The following is a 16,820-nucleotide window of genomic DNA, read 5'->3' as shown; positions in this document are numbered from 1 at the left end:
CAAGGGGCTGGACTGGATGACCTCTTAAGGTCCCTTCCAGGCCTGCATTTTTATGATTCTTTGGTTATCTTTTGTTGACATATAAGCTATTGGGTTTAATTATAACTCAATTTGAGTTGGACTTATTTCAATCTTGTCTCTCTCTAGGAAGACCTGTAGATTTTCTTTGTATACCTTAACTTTTTTCCTGTTGTCATTTTCTTCTCTCCTAGAGGGCCAGTACAAAGAGTATGCGCTAGGCAAAGCTAGATATAATGTTCTGGAGGTGAAATTGGAGAGGGAACCACTAAATTTAGTCAATACCTTTGTAATATTTTTTTTCTGAGCTCTAATTTATCTTTACATTCTAATAAGTATTCTTGAACTAGTAGTTTGTGGCTTTCTGGAAATAGGAATCCATTGTAGAGAAAACTGAAAAGAAACATTTGAATATTTTAAGCAGACCCAGACCTGAAAATCATCCAATTAATTATGGGCAGATTGAGGGACAGATGGGGATAGTTCATGCTCTCTATAATGCAAAGAAGAAAATTGTATGTTTGACTGAATCCCTTTCCCTTTTACTTTGAAGGTCATCTTAGACTGTAAGCTCTTTGGGGCAGGGGTCATATCTTTGTGTTTATACATCAACCTAGCATGATGGGCCTGATCTTGACTAGGCCCTCCAGGCATTACTGCAATATAAATTACAACTGCAACAACAAAAGGATGGTGTTGGCACCCACAGAATATGACCGCATTGTAAGGAATGATTTCTAGACAAATTGAAACTCGGTGGAAAATTATTTTTTGAAATTACTCTGATGGTGAAGTTCAGTTATGGATCCGTTCTGAAATACTGGTCAAAAAGTCTTATATAACACTGTTAAATATATGTAGTCTTGTAATCCTTAAGAATTTAAATGCCTGTGAACTCTGACACTTGAGACTTACAAATGTTTACTGTACAGAAGCAGGACTTTTCCTAGTAAGCAGAAAAACGTTATCAGCTAAGGAAATTACCCATATCTCTAACCTCAAAAAATCATCCAGGTTTTGAGAGACCTATTAAACCAGGGAGAATAGTGCTATATTAATAACATTTACATGATAAAACTGCTTGCCATTTTTAATTTAGGGCTAGCGTACACTACCATGCTACATCGGTACAGCTGAGCTGTTGTAGCATGTCTGGTGAAGATGCACTATACCGACAAGGGAGTGCTCTCCCGTTGGCATAATTACTCAACCTCAATGAGAGGCAGAAGCTATGTTGGCGGGAGAGCGCCTCCTGCTGACATTACAGTGTAGACACAGCTTTAAGTCGATGTAACTTAAGTTGCTCAGGGGGATTGCTTTTACACACCCTGAGCAACGTAAGTTACATCGACTTAAGTGGTAGTGTAGACAAGCCCTTAGTCTAATAAGAAAATACCCTGAAATAATGTGTTTTGGGCCTTGGCCATACTAGAGATCCAGGTTTTTTAAAAATGGAGGTTGGAGTCAAGCACAGTTGTGAAAATACTTTCAAAAGTGGTTTGGACAGCATTCAAAACTTCTTGGGAGGGATGTGTATTTGAACTAATTTTTAACCGTACCGTAGAATTACTCGATTTATCACAAAAAAGAAATATATTGTAGTTTTTATAAACAGGGGTTGAGGAATCAAAATATTAACAATTTCCTCCACTTTAAAGGCTCACATTCCAAGAAAGAAATGATAGCGCTCTTTTTGAAGATTGTTCTGAAGGCAAAATTAGATATCTAGTTAGATATAAAGTATTAGGAATATTGTGACCTCCAAAGAAATTGTTAGCTAGTATTTATGCTTTGTGCACACATTCTACTTGAAGATGCACATATACTATAAATATGCTGCATATTTTTTGTAAATGACTATCAGCCTTTTCAAGAAAAGAAGCCCCACATGAGCAAATCATTGCCTTCAAAGCATCTGTCCTCTGAACTGCCCTACTGCCCAAGCTGCTGAATCTGCAATAGTCTTGGATCCAGAAGTATGTCATGTTACTGCTGAGAATCTCATTGGAATGCAAAGCGGTTATGGACTTCTAGACATAAGTGGTTGCGTATGCTTTGAAAGCATCTGTTCTGTAGTGTCGATATGCTGAACCTGCAGAAGTCCTCTTGGATCACAGAAGCTCCATGTAATGTTAATGTTGCTGAGAGGAACTCATTGGAAGAGTGAGAACGTATTGGCTGCTGGCCTGAGTATATCGTGGAACAAACTTCCTAATCTTGGGAGTTAATTGTTTAAATTGCCTCCAATTCTGTAATAGTGAGTTTTCGAAGCCGCCGTCACAGAGGAGAAAAACTGGGTGACGGATGATGAAAATTGATTTTGTCCCAAACATTTGTCTAAACATTATTTATGGACTGTTTACACTATTGTGTGTATTGTATTCTACTCTATTTGAAGGAAGTGAACATTTTCATGAGGAAATACATTTTTGGGGGGATATATTATCTCTTTTTCTAACAGGAAGTGGCGTTGCAGAGCTGGAACATATTATGGAAATGAAATTCTCTCCAACAGTCCTGCAAGAATATCTGCTTGTGATTTCGAGAAGAGGAAATCACCTGGCATGTTTAATTGGGAATTTTCTATGTACAAGTTGAATGTTACAATAGTTGATGGAGAAGTTCAGAGCTAATAGTGAATGGGTATAATAAAAGCTCTCTTTCCTCTTGTCCTATAGGCATGCATATCATTCTGTTTCAACTCCTCCTGTGTACCCTCCCAAAAACATAGCTGATTTGAAGCTCCACACAGGAGCCACGTTGCTGCAAAGCTCTGATGCTGTCATCATTCACCCTGGAGCTATGCTTGCCATGTTGGATCTTCTAGCCTCTGTTGGATCAACTGCACAGCCAGAAGTAAGCAAATAAGCTGTAGTCCTTAATGTTGAATCTGAGTAGGGGACTAGATAGTAAAAGGATACACTGTCTTTTATCTGTATGTTGCTAGTTGAAATTTAGTGTAGGTTTTAGTGAATTAAACGAAGGTATTGATTAAATCAAAGTTAATAGCTGGAGGTGGTTTAATGCCCCCTAAGATGTGCTAGTTATAGTCCAGATATCAGAGTAAGTGATTAGATAATTAGACCATATGCATAACTGGCACTAATTGCCATTCTTACCGAAAGAACCAGCAGCGATTTCAAGGAAATGGGCACAGACTCTACAATCTTTTACCCTGCTCCTCTCCAACCTACCCCTAGAGCTGGTTGCTTCAGGTCAGGGTAAAAGACATTGGAAGGGCAGCGTGAGGAAGCTTGCACAGCTGCTGTCCTTCTGCCCATGTTCTAGTGGTTATGTAAGAGGACTTCAGTCTCCAAAACTGTCAACGTAGCATTTTTACAAGCTCTTTATTTAAAAAAAAAAAAAAAAAAAAAAAAAGTGGAAAAAATCCTTATTAGTAAAAGCAATATGGCTTTTGGTAGAGAGATTATTTTACTCATGCTTTTTGGCGTAGTACGAGTCAGGTAATAGACCAAATACATGTCTTTTTGTCAATATAACAAAGACTTATGGTATTTTGAGTTTTATTTGTCCTTTTTATTATACTTGCATTTATAAAACTAAGGTAATCAATACACTGGAGTAGAAGGAGCATCATAAATAATTGCTTACATAAAAAATTATTTCACCAGTATAAATCATTTTGGTTCTTAGTCCTCTTTTACTTTTTGATTAAATCTCATAAAGTAAAAGTGTTAGCAAGTGTAATGAATTTTTTGCTTTTCTTTCTGAAGCATCAGATACTGTATGCTGCTGGAGAGAAGGCAGGACACTAGACTGGATAGACTAGTCATCTAATCCAGTATGGCAACTTTTTTTGCCATGTTCCATTAGAAATAGCTTAGGTAACTTTAAGTTTAACAGTGTAGAAAGTATTAAAACACAATATTTTATACTTGTATATATTTTTCATCTTACTAAACAGGATTTATGTGATATTGTTGCTAACTATTTTAAACAGATTTCAGTTCAGGTATCTACCCCACAGATCTTTGTTTATCAAAATTAAGCTCCAAAAACTGTCAGGCATGTATAGCTATGACAACATTTTGCTGTTTTTCTCTCTTGAGTTTGGAAGCCTTTTTGTGTTTACAGTTGTAGTGACAAATGTGCTGCATACGACACAAAGTTTATTACAGTGGATGATGTGGGAAAGGCTGTTTTTGGCAATAGCTTAGGCTGATAAGGATAAAAGTTCTAAGCAAGTTGAACATATTTCTAAGTCTGCTCACTTCCATTTAAAGTAGAAGTTATTTTCATCAGGTGCACCAGAGCAAATTTCCTTGGCAGAGTTCAGATCAATGCATTGTTTAATTTATTTGTCCTCTTTCAAAAAGAAGGGAAACAATACTTAATTTAGATTCTCTTTTCTCATTTTTAAAATTGCATTACAGGACATCCTGTGCTAATTATTTCCTTTCTACTGTATGGGTATTTGTATTTATTATATTTTGCAGCATGCATTGGATCTTCAGCTTGCAGTAGCCAACATATTGCAATCCCTGGTGCATACAGAAAGAAACCAGCAAGTCATGTGTGAAGCTGGACTCCATGCACGTCTTCTACAGAGATGTAGTGCAGCTCTTGCTGATGAGGACCATTCATTGCACCCCCCACTCCAAAGGATGTTTGAAAGGCTGGCCTCTCAGGCACTGGAGCCAATGGTGTTGAGGTCAGAAAGATTTTTTTTCAGGTCACTGATCTTCACATTGGGTGGGTCCAATCTGTCAAAAATTTTGGTGTATAGACGTTGTTGGCTGGTCAGTTTCAGCAACGTCAATTTCTTAGTAAAGTATTAGAAAAAATAGCTGATGGTTTGTGTTTGTTAGTGACCCTGTTGGATATAGCCTTATTTTACAAAACAGTTTTTTAATATAGGTTGTCTTGCTGCTGTTAATACCTTGGGAATACAGTATTTTTTTTACGGTTCAGATTTAAGCTGCCTTTCTCATATTTTTAAATCATACTGTCAAAATATGTGTCCTTACAGCTTCTAGTGTGGCTGGCAGGGAAGAGAAACTTGGTTAAAAATGTGAAAAGAACCAAAAAGAAGTAGCCACTGCATCTGAAGAAGTGGTTTTTTACCCACGAAAGTTTATGCCCAAATAAATCTGTTAGTCTTTAAGGTGCCACCGGATTCCTTGTTGTTTTTACTGCTACAGAAGATTCTTTATAGACTTTCTAAACAGTATAAAGTAACTTAAACTAGATAAGACTTAAACCTTCCCTTTTCTTTAGCTTTGTTTTAGTTTATGTATGAGGGAGAAAGAAACACCTGAAAAGAAAGATGTCGAGAAGAAACCTCTCTAGTCTGTGGGGTTTTATTACTGGCTTACTACCATAGTTTACTGACAGTTTCTGGTCTTAGTGAAAATATATTTGCTATAGAGTAACGTACACGAATTCTGAGAGAAAAAACACATTGAAAGGCTGATGACCTCGCTTTGGTCATTGACATTTCTTGTTGGTAACAGAATGCACTGTGTTTGCTACAGCTTAAGGTTAGTTTTTTTCCTCCTTCATGTTAACGCAGGTGCTCTAGTACACCTTTCTTAGGGCTTGTCTACACTTAACAGAGCTATAGCACTTAGTGAAGACACTACCTATGTTGACAGGAGAGCTTCTCCTGTCGTTGTAGGTACTCCAACTCCCCGAGAAGTGGTAGCAGTGTTGATGGGAGAAGCCCTCCAATTGACATAGCACTGTCAGCAATTGGAGTTGAGTTGGTATAACTGCGTCATTCAGGGACGGAATTTTCCACACCCCTGAGCGACATAGTTCTACAGACATAAGTTCGTAGTGTAGACCAGGACAAAGCCAGCAATAGAAAAGAGTTCGATATTGTTTGTTCCCTGTTTAATAATAAAAGTATCTTGGATAGATTGAGTAGTGCCTGCAGTATTGAAAACAGTAAGTTACACAATTAACTAGGTAGCTAGTAATGACGTATGGAACTTTTTCCTGCTGGACTTTTCCATTCAGATCTAACCCAGATTAACTGGTTTACAGTCTGATTGTTGATTGGTTGTAAGAAAAGGTATGTAGTGTCAGTCCAGTTTTTAGTGGTGCGTATCCACATCAGAAACTGCAACTTCAGTTGGTATTCTGAGCTGAGGGACCGAGGATTTAAATTGGCCTGCAGACTGAACTACGCTCTTATCTGCTTGACCTGATCCCTTTGTCAACATAGAAGCACATTGGTGATAAAATGTGCAGCCCATTTTGTACCTTTCTGGAAGAGGAACAAGTGACTTCAATCTTCAGGGTATAATGAGCTATAATTTCACCAAACAAAGAAAAAAAAAGAAATCCGAGAGAAAAGTCTATTTACTTTAAAGACTAGAATATATGTTTTTACTACTATATTTTAGCAGTGTGGTTATCTAAAAATATGTAATGGTTTATTACAAAATATCACATCACAAATAACTAGAAACCATAACATTTTGTGGTAATGAGTGAATTTACCACCACTCTGTGTGTGTGTGTATACACATTGTGTATGCAATAGTTAATTAAAAATAGAAATAGTTTTGAATCAAAATACTTTTTTTTGGTGTCAGTATTTGTTTTTGGAATTCATATTTTATTTAAATAGTTTTAATGTTTTCTGTTTTGTGTTTGGTTGCAGACTTCAAAAATGAAAACAAGTAAGCAACTTGCTTTGTATAATTCCTTTGTCTCTCTTAACCAGGGAATTTTTACGTTTGGCAAATCCTTTGAATTGTGGCGCTTGGGACAAAAAGCTGTTGAAACTGTACCGAGTGCACAAACCCAGCTCATTAAGCTATGAACCAGAGATGAGAAGTAAGTGTTCAACATCAGAAATATATTTAATTAGTGTTCCTGAGCAAATCTGATTTATATCTAATCAAAATTTATAGGTAAACTTCAGGAAAGACATTAAGACACATAATGAAATAAATAATCTGAGTGATTTGATAGTAACTAAAAAAAAATAAACCACCAAAAAAACACCCCACTAAGGGGAAAGATAGCTATCCAATTATAATTAAAAAACATTATTTTCACAAAAGTTCTTAGCAACAATACGGGACCTGTCACCACTTAAACTTAACTAACTAAATCCTGTGAGGAATATATAACTTTAAGGGACACAATCGACTTAACTATCACTCATCTCTGATTTTTAGTCTTACCTTTACAAATAGCATCTAAGATTACAGTAAATCAAAGATAAGAGAAAAATATGATCAATTTCACATGCATACTTTGTGTATTTGTGACAGCCCTTTGTGTATCATCACCTTTCACTGTTTCTGCTGCAATAATTGTTTAGGCTCCAGCCATGCAATTGGTCCACTAACTCAGATCCCTGAAATAGGTCCCATTGCTTAAGTGGGACTCTGTGGGACTATAAAATTGCGCACTAGCATAACTGCAGGATCAGGGCCATTGTCAGCTTCCTTCTGTCTTTCAAATGGCAAAAAGTGAGAGGGAAAACACGAGGGGGCGTTGGAAAAACATTTTTTCAAAAAAAAAAATGTGATTTGAAAATCCATAGAAATTGGCAGAGTACATGAAATTAATTGCAATTCAGTTTTTAAAAACTGATTTAGTTTTTAAATTGGTGGTATATCTTTTTAATAGTTAGGAAGTTCAGGAATATAAATTGTTTACTATTCATTGTCTTTGACATACTAATATAGGATTGGAAGGGACATCTTGACTCACTGAGTCCACTTCTCTCTCCGCTCCCCTCCCCCCTATCCCCATTTCAGGCCCTGCATCATATTATCCATTCATAAATGTATCAAGCTCCATTTTAAATGTAGTTAGGTTGTTTGCTCCTACTACTTCTCATGGGAAGCTGTTCCAAAACCTCACTCCTCTGATGGTTAGAGACCTTCTTCTAATTTCCATCTGAAATTTATTCATGGCGAATTTATACCCATTTGTTCTTCTGCCAACATTATCCTTTATCTGAAATAGCTCTTCTCCCTCCCTAATGTTTACCTCTTTGTTGTATTTATAGAAAGCAATCCTATCCCCTCCCAGCCTTTATTTTGGAAGGTGAAACAAACCAAACTCCTTTATCCTCTTCTCAAAAGAGGGGCTCTCCATTCCACTGATCGTTCTAGTAGTCTCTCAGCACTGGTTCCAATTTCAGTTAATCTTTCTTGAAAGAGGGTGAACAGAATTATACACAGTATTCCGGATGAGGTTTAACCAGTGCTTTGTAAAATGGCATTTATACCTTCCCTATCTCTGCTGAAAATTATTTATCTGATGAATCCTAGATGATACATGAAATATAACAGAGAATGTTATTCCGTATCAATTCATTCTCAACATAGTCTACATCATTAGCATACTTTAAATTTGTCTTGGGTAGCATGTGCTAGGCATTGTTGGATGACAGGCACATGCATAATCTAAAAATTTTCAAGAGACTAACACAAGTAACTCTAGTAGTAGTAAGAACTTCAGTCTGTCATCTTGGTATAATTTGAAAAACTACTGGTTAGTAATTATTGTACACTGTACAGTGAGAAAATGTATTTGACTTATTTTAGCAGTATGTTACTTACTTTATTCAGAAAAGACTTCAAGAAGCTTTGAAAAATACTATCTTTTCATTCACTCAATCTTAAAATAAAATTGCATTTTGTTTTCAGTACCCAAAAGAAACCTGAGTGTAGTAGAACAGGAGCATCAGGAAGTCTGTTTCAACAAAATCTGAGAGAAGAAAAGGGGCACTTGAGGCTGAGGATCTGGACAGGGACTTATGAGATCTGTCACATCTCTGTCACAAACTTTCTGATGACCTCGAGCAAGACATTTAATCTCTTTGTTTAGTTTAGCATCTTTAAAATGAGGGTAATGCTAGTCACAGAGGAGTTAATAAATATTAAGCACCCATACTGCAGTTAAAGAGGCATGAAAAGTATATAAATAAATAAGGGGCTGAAAAAATGCTTTTTTCTACCAATATGTTTGTTTTTTTTTTTTTGGTTTCTATTGTAGGTAGTATGGTCACATCAATGGAGGGTCTGGGTTCTGACAGCGTGTTCAGCTTGCATGAAGATAACCACTACCGCATAAGCAGGAGCCTGCTAAAGCCAGCAGAAGGAAGCACAGTGCCCCTGACGAGGGTTAAGTGTTTGGTCTCCATGACAACCCCACATGATATCAGACTTCACGGATCATCAGTTACTCCAGCATTTATTGAATTTGACACATCTCTTGAAGGATTTGGGTAAGGTCTTGCCACACTTTCAAATAGTGTATTGCAAAGAATAATATCTTATTCCTTTTTTCTTTCAAAGAAATGTGTGCAATTTTTAATGAGTAGTTTGAAAAACAAAAACAGTTGATCTATAGAAAGAACTACATACTTAATGCCGTCGGACAAAGGATACTGAATTCAGCTAATGAATTTGAAGCACTTTTTGTTACCTGTGGAAGTGTGAATGCCACTGATAATACTACTTACTTAGATGATCTTTTACATGTGCATGATGGGATCTTTTCAAATAAAGAAGAAACACAAGCATATACTAGCACAAAGAGTCCAGCTGCCAGGATTCAAATGAAGCCTGGGTCCCTAAAATTATCCTAAACTACCCTGAAACCTGGAAGGATTTGGTTGAGAGTTGTAGAACAGAGAATTATAGGCAAAGTAGAAATAGAACTAAAATTGTTTTGAAGCAGCAACATTTAAAAGGAAATTGACCCAGTAAGTGCAAATCATTGTAGAACAATTTGATCTCAGTAATTAGAGGTGTGATCCGTGTACAGGACTTAACTCCCTCTGTACCCTTTGTTCAGTCACTTAACCTCCTTGACGCCATTTTCCCATCTAGTAAGTGGGACTGTTTGTGAGGATCAGCTAGTGTTTTTATATCAGTGCTTGGAATATTAAGATGTGGTGCTATAATACTCAGCAATTTTCTTTTAAAAACATTTCTCTTAGGTTGCTTTTTAAAAGATTGACGCTTAAAATCATTTTTCATATTTGTCCTGTGAAGAACCAGACCCCTTCAAAACCACTATGAATGAATTGAAGTAATTTCTAAGGAAAATATCTATCTTCTGCATTTCTGGTAGACTCCACTTGGCTGGCAGTGAGATCCATGTCAGCTAATTTAGGCTTAAAAATGCTGCCCGGCGATCTCAAGTCAGACAACTCTGAATGAAACCCTGGATAATAATTATTCAAAGAAAATCCATTGTCTCAAATTCCTCAGGTGGAATTCTATTTGGGCAGAAGCTTGACAAGAAGGTTTCTAGTTACATGGGCAAGCCGCTCTCAGAAAGGACTAGAGGCTTTCAGACAAGAGGAGTAGTTCCTTTACCTTTTTGTCAAACAAAAAAAAAAAAAAAAGGGAAAACTTTCTTATTTCAGGGGTAATACTTGAATTCAGAAAGCCAGAGGGAAGCTCAGATTGGGGAATGGGTTCTGTCAAGGTTCCTTCCCCACTCTGAACTCTAGGGTACAGATGTGGGGACCTGCCTGAAAGACCCCTAAGCTTATTCTTACCAGCTTAGGTTAAAAACTTCCTCAAGGTACAGACTTTGCCTTGTCCTTGAACCCTATGCTTCCACCACGAAGCGTGTTAAACAAAGAACAGGGAAAGAGCCCACTGGGAGACGTCTTCCTCCCAAAATATCCCCCCAAGCCCTACACCCCCTTTCCTGGGGAAGACTTGATAAAAATCCTCACCAATTTGCATAGGTGAACACAGACCCAAACCCTTGGATCTTAAGAACAAGGAAAAAGCAATCAGGTTCTTAAAAGAAGAATTTTAGTTAAAGAAAAGATAAAAGAATCACCTTTGTAAAATCAGGATGGTAAATATCTTACAGGGTAATCAGATTCAAAACATAGAGAATCCCTCTAGGCAAAACCTTAAGTTACAAAAAGGCACAAAAACAGGAATATACATTCCATTCAGCACAGCTATTTTACCAGCCATTGAACAAAAGAAAATCTAACATATTTCTAGCTCGATTGCTTACTAACTTTTTACAGGAGTTCTGAGCTGCATTCCTGATCCGTTCCCGGCAAAAGCATCACACAGACAGACAGACCCTTTGTTTCCCCCCGACTCTAGCTTTGAAAGTATCTTGTCTCCTCATTGGTCATTTTGGTCAGGTGCCAGCGAAGTTATCTTAGCTTCTTAACTCTTTACAGGTGAAGGGGTTTTGCCTGTGGCCAGGAGGGATTTTATAGTTCTGTATACAGAAAGGTGGTTACCCTTCCCTTTATATTTATGACAACCATAACATATTAAACCACTGATGGGTCACCCGAAGTTCAAGTGTAAAGGTCAACAAGATGCAGATTCTCTTGCAGGCAGAAGATCACCTAACTTGCACCAAGGCAATCCATCTAAAGGGAAAGCAGACTTGATATGTTTCATCAGCAGGTGGACAACTTGAAAATGCTTCTGAACCAAGAATTATTCAATTGATATCCAGAGAGCTACCCTAGCTAGACCTATTTGCATCAAGTCAAAACCCAAACGTGAAACTACTTTTCCCCAGGTCAGGGAAGCAGAACTGGGATTATTGGAGACAGATGGCCTGGCTCACAGATGTCCTAATACAGTTTGTCTACACTTTCACTCTCCACCATTAAGAAGAGTGATTCAGAAGGTTAGAAAGGGGCGGGTGTGTGTTGATCATTCTCCTTCACCAAGAATTTGCCAAAGAGACCATGCTACTCAAACCAAGTGAAGCTATTACAGAGGTCTTTGTTCACCTTCCCAGTAGGCAGGATCTCTTATCCCAGGCCTTGCTCCTGCCTCCAGACATAGATTACCTGAACTGAAAAGCTTGGCTACTGGGTATCAAGTTCTGAACAAAATTAGATAGCATCTTTCCTGGCCTCAACATATGTAACTGTTCTGGTACAATTATCTTACTAATATCAAAATGATCACCACCACAAAAGGACAGGTATTCCAGCTTTTCTGTATTCTTCACCAAACTGTTTAGACCTGGTTTAAGATTACCACCCACCTACCATCATATTGCTGATCTTTAAGATAAGCAGTGTCATAAATGCAGGCTTGGCTTGTTTCTCTCTTCGGTGACCTCATTATATTGAAGGTTTCTTAGGGCAGCATGACAATCTCAACCAGCAAGGTAGTTCTATCTGCCCTTCTTGGGATCTGCCTACATGCTCTCACATACAGTCCTTTTCAACCAGTGGAATCTAATTCCCTATAATTCCTCTCCATGAAGATATGCTTCCTGGTAGTAATCACACCAGCAAGAAGAGTGTCATAAATTTCTGTTCTTGAAAGACATGAGCCTTATTCTGTTTTACCCGAGGACACAGTAGCTATTTGGACTCCAAAGTCGTTTGTCACTGTAAAGAGGTTAGCCGGGGCTCGTCCCTCTCCGGGGTGGCGGGGGACCACACCACCGCACTACAGTCACCAAAGTATAAACTCTTCCTTATTTCAGAGGTAATCAGTCTTCCCTCAGTTTGCCCAAGGCCTCAACAATTGAAAGAAGAAACACAGCATATGCTAGATGTTGGAAGAGCAGTGGAAATACATCTTGTCAAAACTAGCCAGTCTAGGAAAATACTTCATTCCTTTCCTACCATCCTAAATACTTGGGCCTGAAGGTATATAAATCCTCCACAGCTCGTTAGCCAGATGCGTCTCTAAAGCATACTTATCTGTAGATAAACTGATTACTTTAAAGGGTCAGGGAACACTCAGCACATTCCATAGTGGCATCCTGAGAAATGTTGTCAGCCACCACAGAGGAAATCTGTAAAACTGCTGTCTGTTCGTCCATTAACACTTCTTTTTAAAGCACTATAGACTTGACTTTCACTTCCCTGCAGAAATATACTTTGGCACAAAGGTGCTCCAGGTATCTTCCATATACAGTGTAAGTTGTTTAGGTAGATACAGTGGAATATAACAAAATAAGAGTGTTGAAGGTGTTTATATTAAATCTAATAAGAATTTAGGGTGAGATCTTGAATCCCTCTGATTCTTTAGCTGACACAGCTCTCAATACAAATTACCAGTCCTAAAGGCTGCGGGGAGTTATGACTGACTACAGTATCTTCCAGTGGCCATTGGACAGAGGCCCTAGAGCTTCATGGATCAGTGTCCACTGCCTCTGGTATTTACAGTAAGACAGACACTGACAAAATATCTTGAGGAGAGTTCAGTCCTGGAAAGAAAATTAAGGGGTAATACATTTTTTTGTATTCTCTATGTAAGCAAGTGAATTCAAGTACTGTGTGGGCATGGTACAGTACCTTTTTCCAGGTTAGATTTTATGTATAAAGTAGAGATTGGAAAATTGCATTGATATTTGGCTGTCACAAACACTAATGTAGAGATCTTTTATTTGTTTTAACAGCTGTCTATTCTTGCCAAGTTTGGCTCCCCACAATGCACCTACAAATAATGCTGTCACAACAGGTCTTGTTGATGGTGCTGTAGTCAGTGGAATTGGAACTGGTAAGTATATACAGCTGTTTACAATATTATATATTAATGACTGTACTATTTAGGACTGCTGTATTGCTCTGTTAACCATAAAGCGATAGCAGAATGTATGTGCCCCTCTCAAATAGTCTAGAGCTCTTCTTATATCTTTATATACCTTTCTATTGCTTTCTACTGCATCAGCAAAAAGAAATAGAAAATGTAGAAATGTTTTACAGTGAAAGATTTTTCAGCAGAAGGTTGAACTGTGTAAAAGGAATGTATGGGATACAAATGTACTGTGGTGTGTGTGTGTGTGTGTGTGTGTGTGTGTGTGTATATATATATCTGAACACGACATAGTCAAATTTATTCCTTCAGAAGACACATGTTAAGAGAACATTAAGATTGCAGTGTTAAACAGCCAAAATTTAGGAAGTGCTATAATTTAGGTCACACAAACAAACCTAATTGTTTATGCAATAATCATTGTTGCATCGTCACAATACTGTTATTTATTCAGGATCTCAGCCTCCCTCAGTGCATAGAATAAATGGTACTGAAATAAAACAGATGTTAAAACATGCATTATTTTGATCTTCCCTTTTTAAGGAGTAGACCTCTGTCACATGTGAGCCCTGATTCAATTTTCATTGTAGTCCATGGAAAGACTCCTATTGACTTCAGTGGCAGTTAGCACAGGCCTTCATTGTACATCATACGGTTGGTACACTTACAGCTCAAATCTGCTGTGTTGCACCGCTTAAATTGAGTTAGTTCATTGACTTCATTTCACTAGATGTACTACAATCTCCGCTATTGTAATTACAGAGTTAGCCCAGAATGGGAAACGGATTCATAGGACTCCTGTCTTAGTCATGAGGTACCCCTAACATTCACTGACAGAATACTGTCCAACCTGAATGAATCAAGAATCCTGTGGCGATAACTGCATGTGACAAAGTTAAGAATGCACATCTATAATATAAAACTGTTTAGCAGACAGCACTTAAATTCTCTTCTTTTCCCTGATTAAAGGATTTGCTTTAAAGAACTGCCTCATTCAATGTGAACTTTAAGAGATCAAATGAAATGAGGTAAACCTCATACAGATAGGCCCTTTGAGGCATGAGTCGCCAAATTCCATACACGTTCAAGCACACTACAGCCTTTTCCTTTTAGAATTTTTTTTTGTACAGCAGTCTCATAATTAAAAGTTTCCCACCTGTGGATGAATTGTAATTTTTTTTTGTAATAATTATAGCCCTGTCAAATCAAAACAAATTTCACTGTGACACTGAAAGTGCCTAAGGACTATGAGCCTGTCAAATTTCAATTATTTTTTCCGAAGAACTGACACTGAGTGTTGGGGGAGGGGGGGTTAGGTGGGGGGAGAGGGAGTTTTTTTTTATAAACTGGAAAAGTGAGCTCTTTTCCCTTTCCTTATTCTCAAAAATAGCTAGCTGTGTGTGTTAGTGTTAGTGTTAGTGTTTGTTAGTTACCCTCAGCCAGAGAGCAGACTTGTAAAATGTCAGCCCAGAAAGCGAAAGCTTATAAGCAACTGCAAAAAGGAACTTCAGAATGGAAATGCTTGTGCAACCTTAACTATTGCTGCTACAACTATAATCAAATTTTGTTTTTTTGTTTTAGGGGAAAGGTTTTTTCCTCCACCATCTGGTTTAAGCTATTCAACTTGGTTTTGCATTGAGCATTTTAGCACACCTCCTAATAACCATCCAGTCAGACTATTTACTGTTGTGCGACGAGCAAACTCTTCAGAGCAGCACTATGTATGCCTTGCCATTATCCTCTCAGCAAAAGACCGATCACTAATTGTTTCAACTAAAGAAGAACTGCTTCAAAACTATGGTAAGAGGTGTGCTGTAGTCTCATATTTTTGATAGTATTATGGAGGTATTAGAATAGTTAAGTTGATGTCTAGGTATTGCAGCTGATGGAATTTTCACTGAAATATTTCTTCCTCTAAATGACTTTTGCAACAAATGAAATGCAAAGCACACTTCTGTTTCTCTGTGAATTTTTAAGGGTATCTTTGAGAAGTTGGTGTGTGCATGTAAATAAAATGACCACCAACTTCGGGGTACAGATTTCAGGGAGGAGAACCTCACCATTTTTGAAAGTCTTTCTGCTCCTAAATTAACTAATATGTTCACTTCAGACTTCGTGCTGTGGGTCAGAAACGCAAACCTTACTACCATTACTCTAAAAAAGCTAACAAGACATACAAAGGTTATATATATAAAAAAAGAAAAGGAGTACTTGTGGCACCTTAGAGACTAACAAATTTATTTGAGCATAAGCTTTTGTGAGCTACAGCTCACTTCATCGGATGCATTCAGTGGAAAATACAGTGGGGAGATTTATATACACAGGGAACACGAAACAATGGGTGTTACCATACCACACTGTAATGGGAGTGATCAGGTAAGGTGAGCTATTACCAGCAGGAGAGCGGGGTGAGGGGGGGGACCTTTCATCTTGGCTATGCCAGTGTTTTCTGGCCATTTGGAAGAGATCAACCATTTTACCTCCAGTCTTAATGTTACAGTCATTCTACAGAAGTGCCTGCAGAGGGCATGTGGCCTCATGCACTGTCTGTGACTGGGGTTGTGAGGGTAATGATAGGCGTCTGAATAATTAGAGTTAGCTGTCTGTATTGATACTCTTCATAACTTTTAAAAAGTAGCATTATTAGATATGGAAGCTGCTATTATATTTTCCTCTAATTTTAACTATCTTGAAAAACATACCCTAATTAAACCAAGTGTAAGGGAATAGTAAAGGTCTAAAGATTCTGCAAAGAAAGTTTTCAACCTAATTTCAAACTTAATTTATATGAAAACTAGAAATTACCTTGAGTAAGAAGATTAAATGAGTGTTAATGTAGAATTCTTCAGACCTTATGTGAAGATTGAGCCAATAATGCTTGTAAATTCCTAGTCTTCTAGAAGAGATGATTAAACTTAAAAGGGACAACTTTCAAGGCCGTAAATGTGTAGTAGAGGTTAATGGTTCAAAAGTAGGTTAAAAGGTATCCTTTTAGCATTGAACTCAGATGCTATGAAAGGGTTGATTGTTCTCAGGTAGGTCTAACAATGTTATTGTCTTTTAAGTGGGCTTGAAACAATATGAACAGGTAATCCAGACTCTGGACACAAAGTAAATTCAGCTAGTTACTAAAAACTTATATTTATTTCCATTGGAGCTGCATGCATTAAGCACTTTCATGATCTGAATTACTTGTAGAAAGTTGAGCAGATCATACTTTGTAGTATTCCTCTTTTTTTACATTAATTTCATATTCATATTGTTACAAATGTTAGAAGTTCAAGAAATAAAAATGAAAAACTTAAT

General features: G+C 37.5%; 1 protein-coding gene across 9 annotated transcripts in view; it reads left to right on the top strand.

Moving 5' to 3' along the window:
• Positions 1–16,820, top strand: part of WDFY3 (WD repeat and FYVE domain containing 3) — a 296,640-nt gene that overhangs the window by 166,078 nt on the left and 113,742 nt on the right. For all 9 annotated transcript variants that reach the window (XM_043545050.1, XM_043545054.1, XM_043545049.1 and 6 more), the window contains 6 exons: positions 2,697–2,874; positions 4,476–4,690; positions 6,713–6,825; positions 9,007–9,238; positions 13,378–13,478; positions 15,096–15,314. In XM_043545050.1, the coding sequence (XP_043400985.1) occupies positions 2,697–2,874; positions 4,476–4,690; positions 6,713–6,825; positions 9,007–9,238; positions 13,378–13,478; positions 15,096–15,314 (1,058 nt within the window). The remainder of the gene's footprint in view (positions 1–2,696; positions 2,875–4,475; positions 4,691–6,712; positions 6,826–9,006; positions 9,239–13,377; positions 13,479–15,095; positions 15,315–16,820) is intronic.

Source organism: Chelonia mydas, chromosome 4, assembly GCF_015237465.2.
Source record: "Chelonia mydas isolate rCheMyd1 chromosome 4, rCheMyd1.pri.v2, whole genome shotgun sequence".
Lineage (NCBI taxonomy): Eukaryota > Metazoa > Chordata > Testudines > Cheloniidae > Chelonia > Chelonia mydas.
This window is presented reverse-complemented; position numbering and strand designations above follow the sequence as displayed.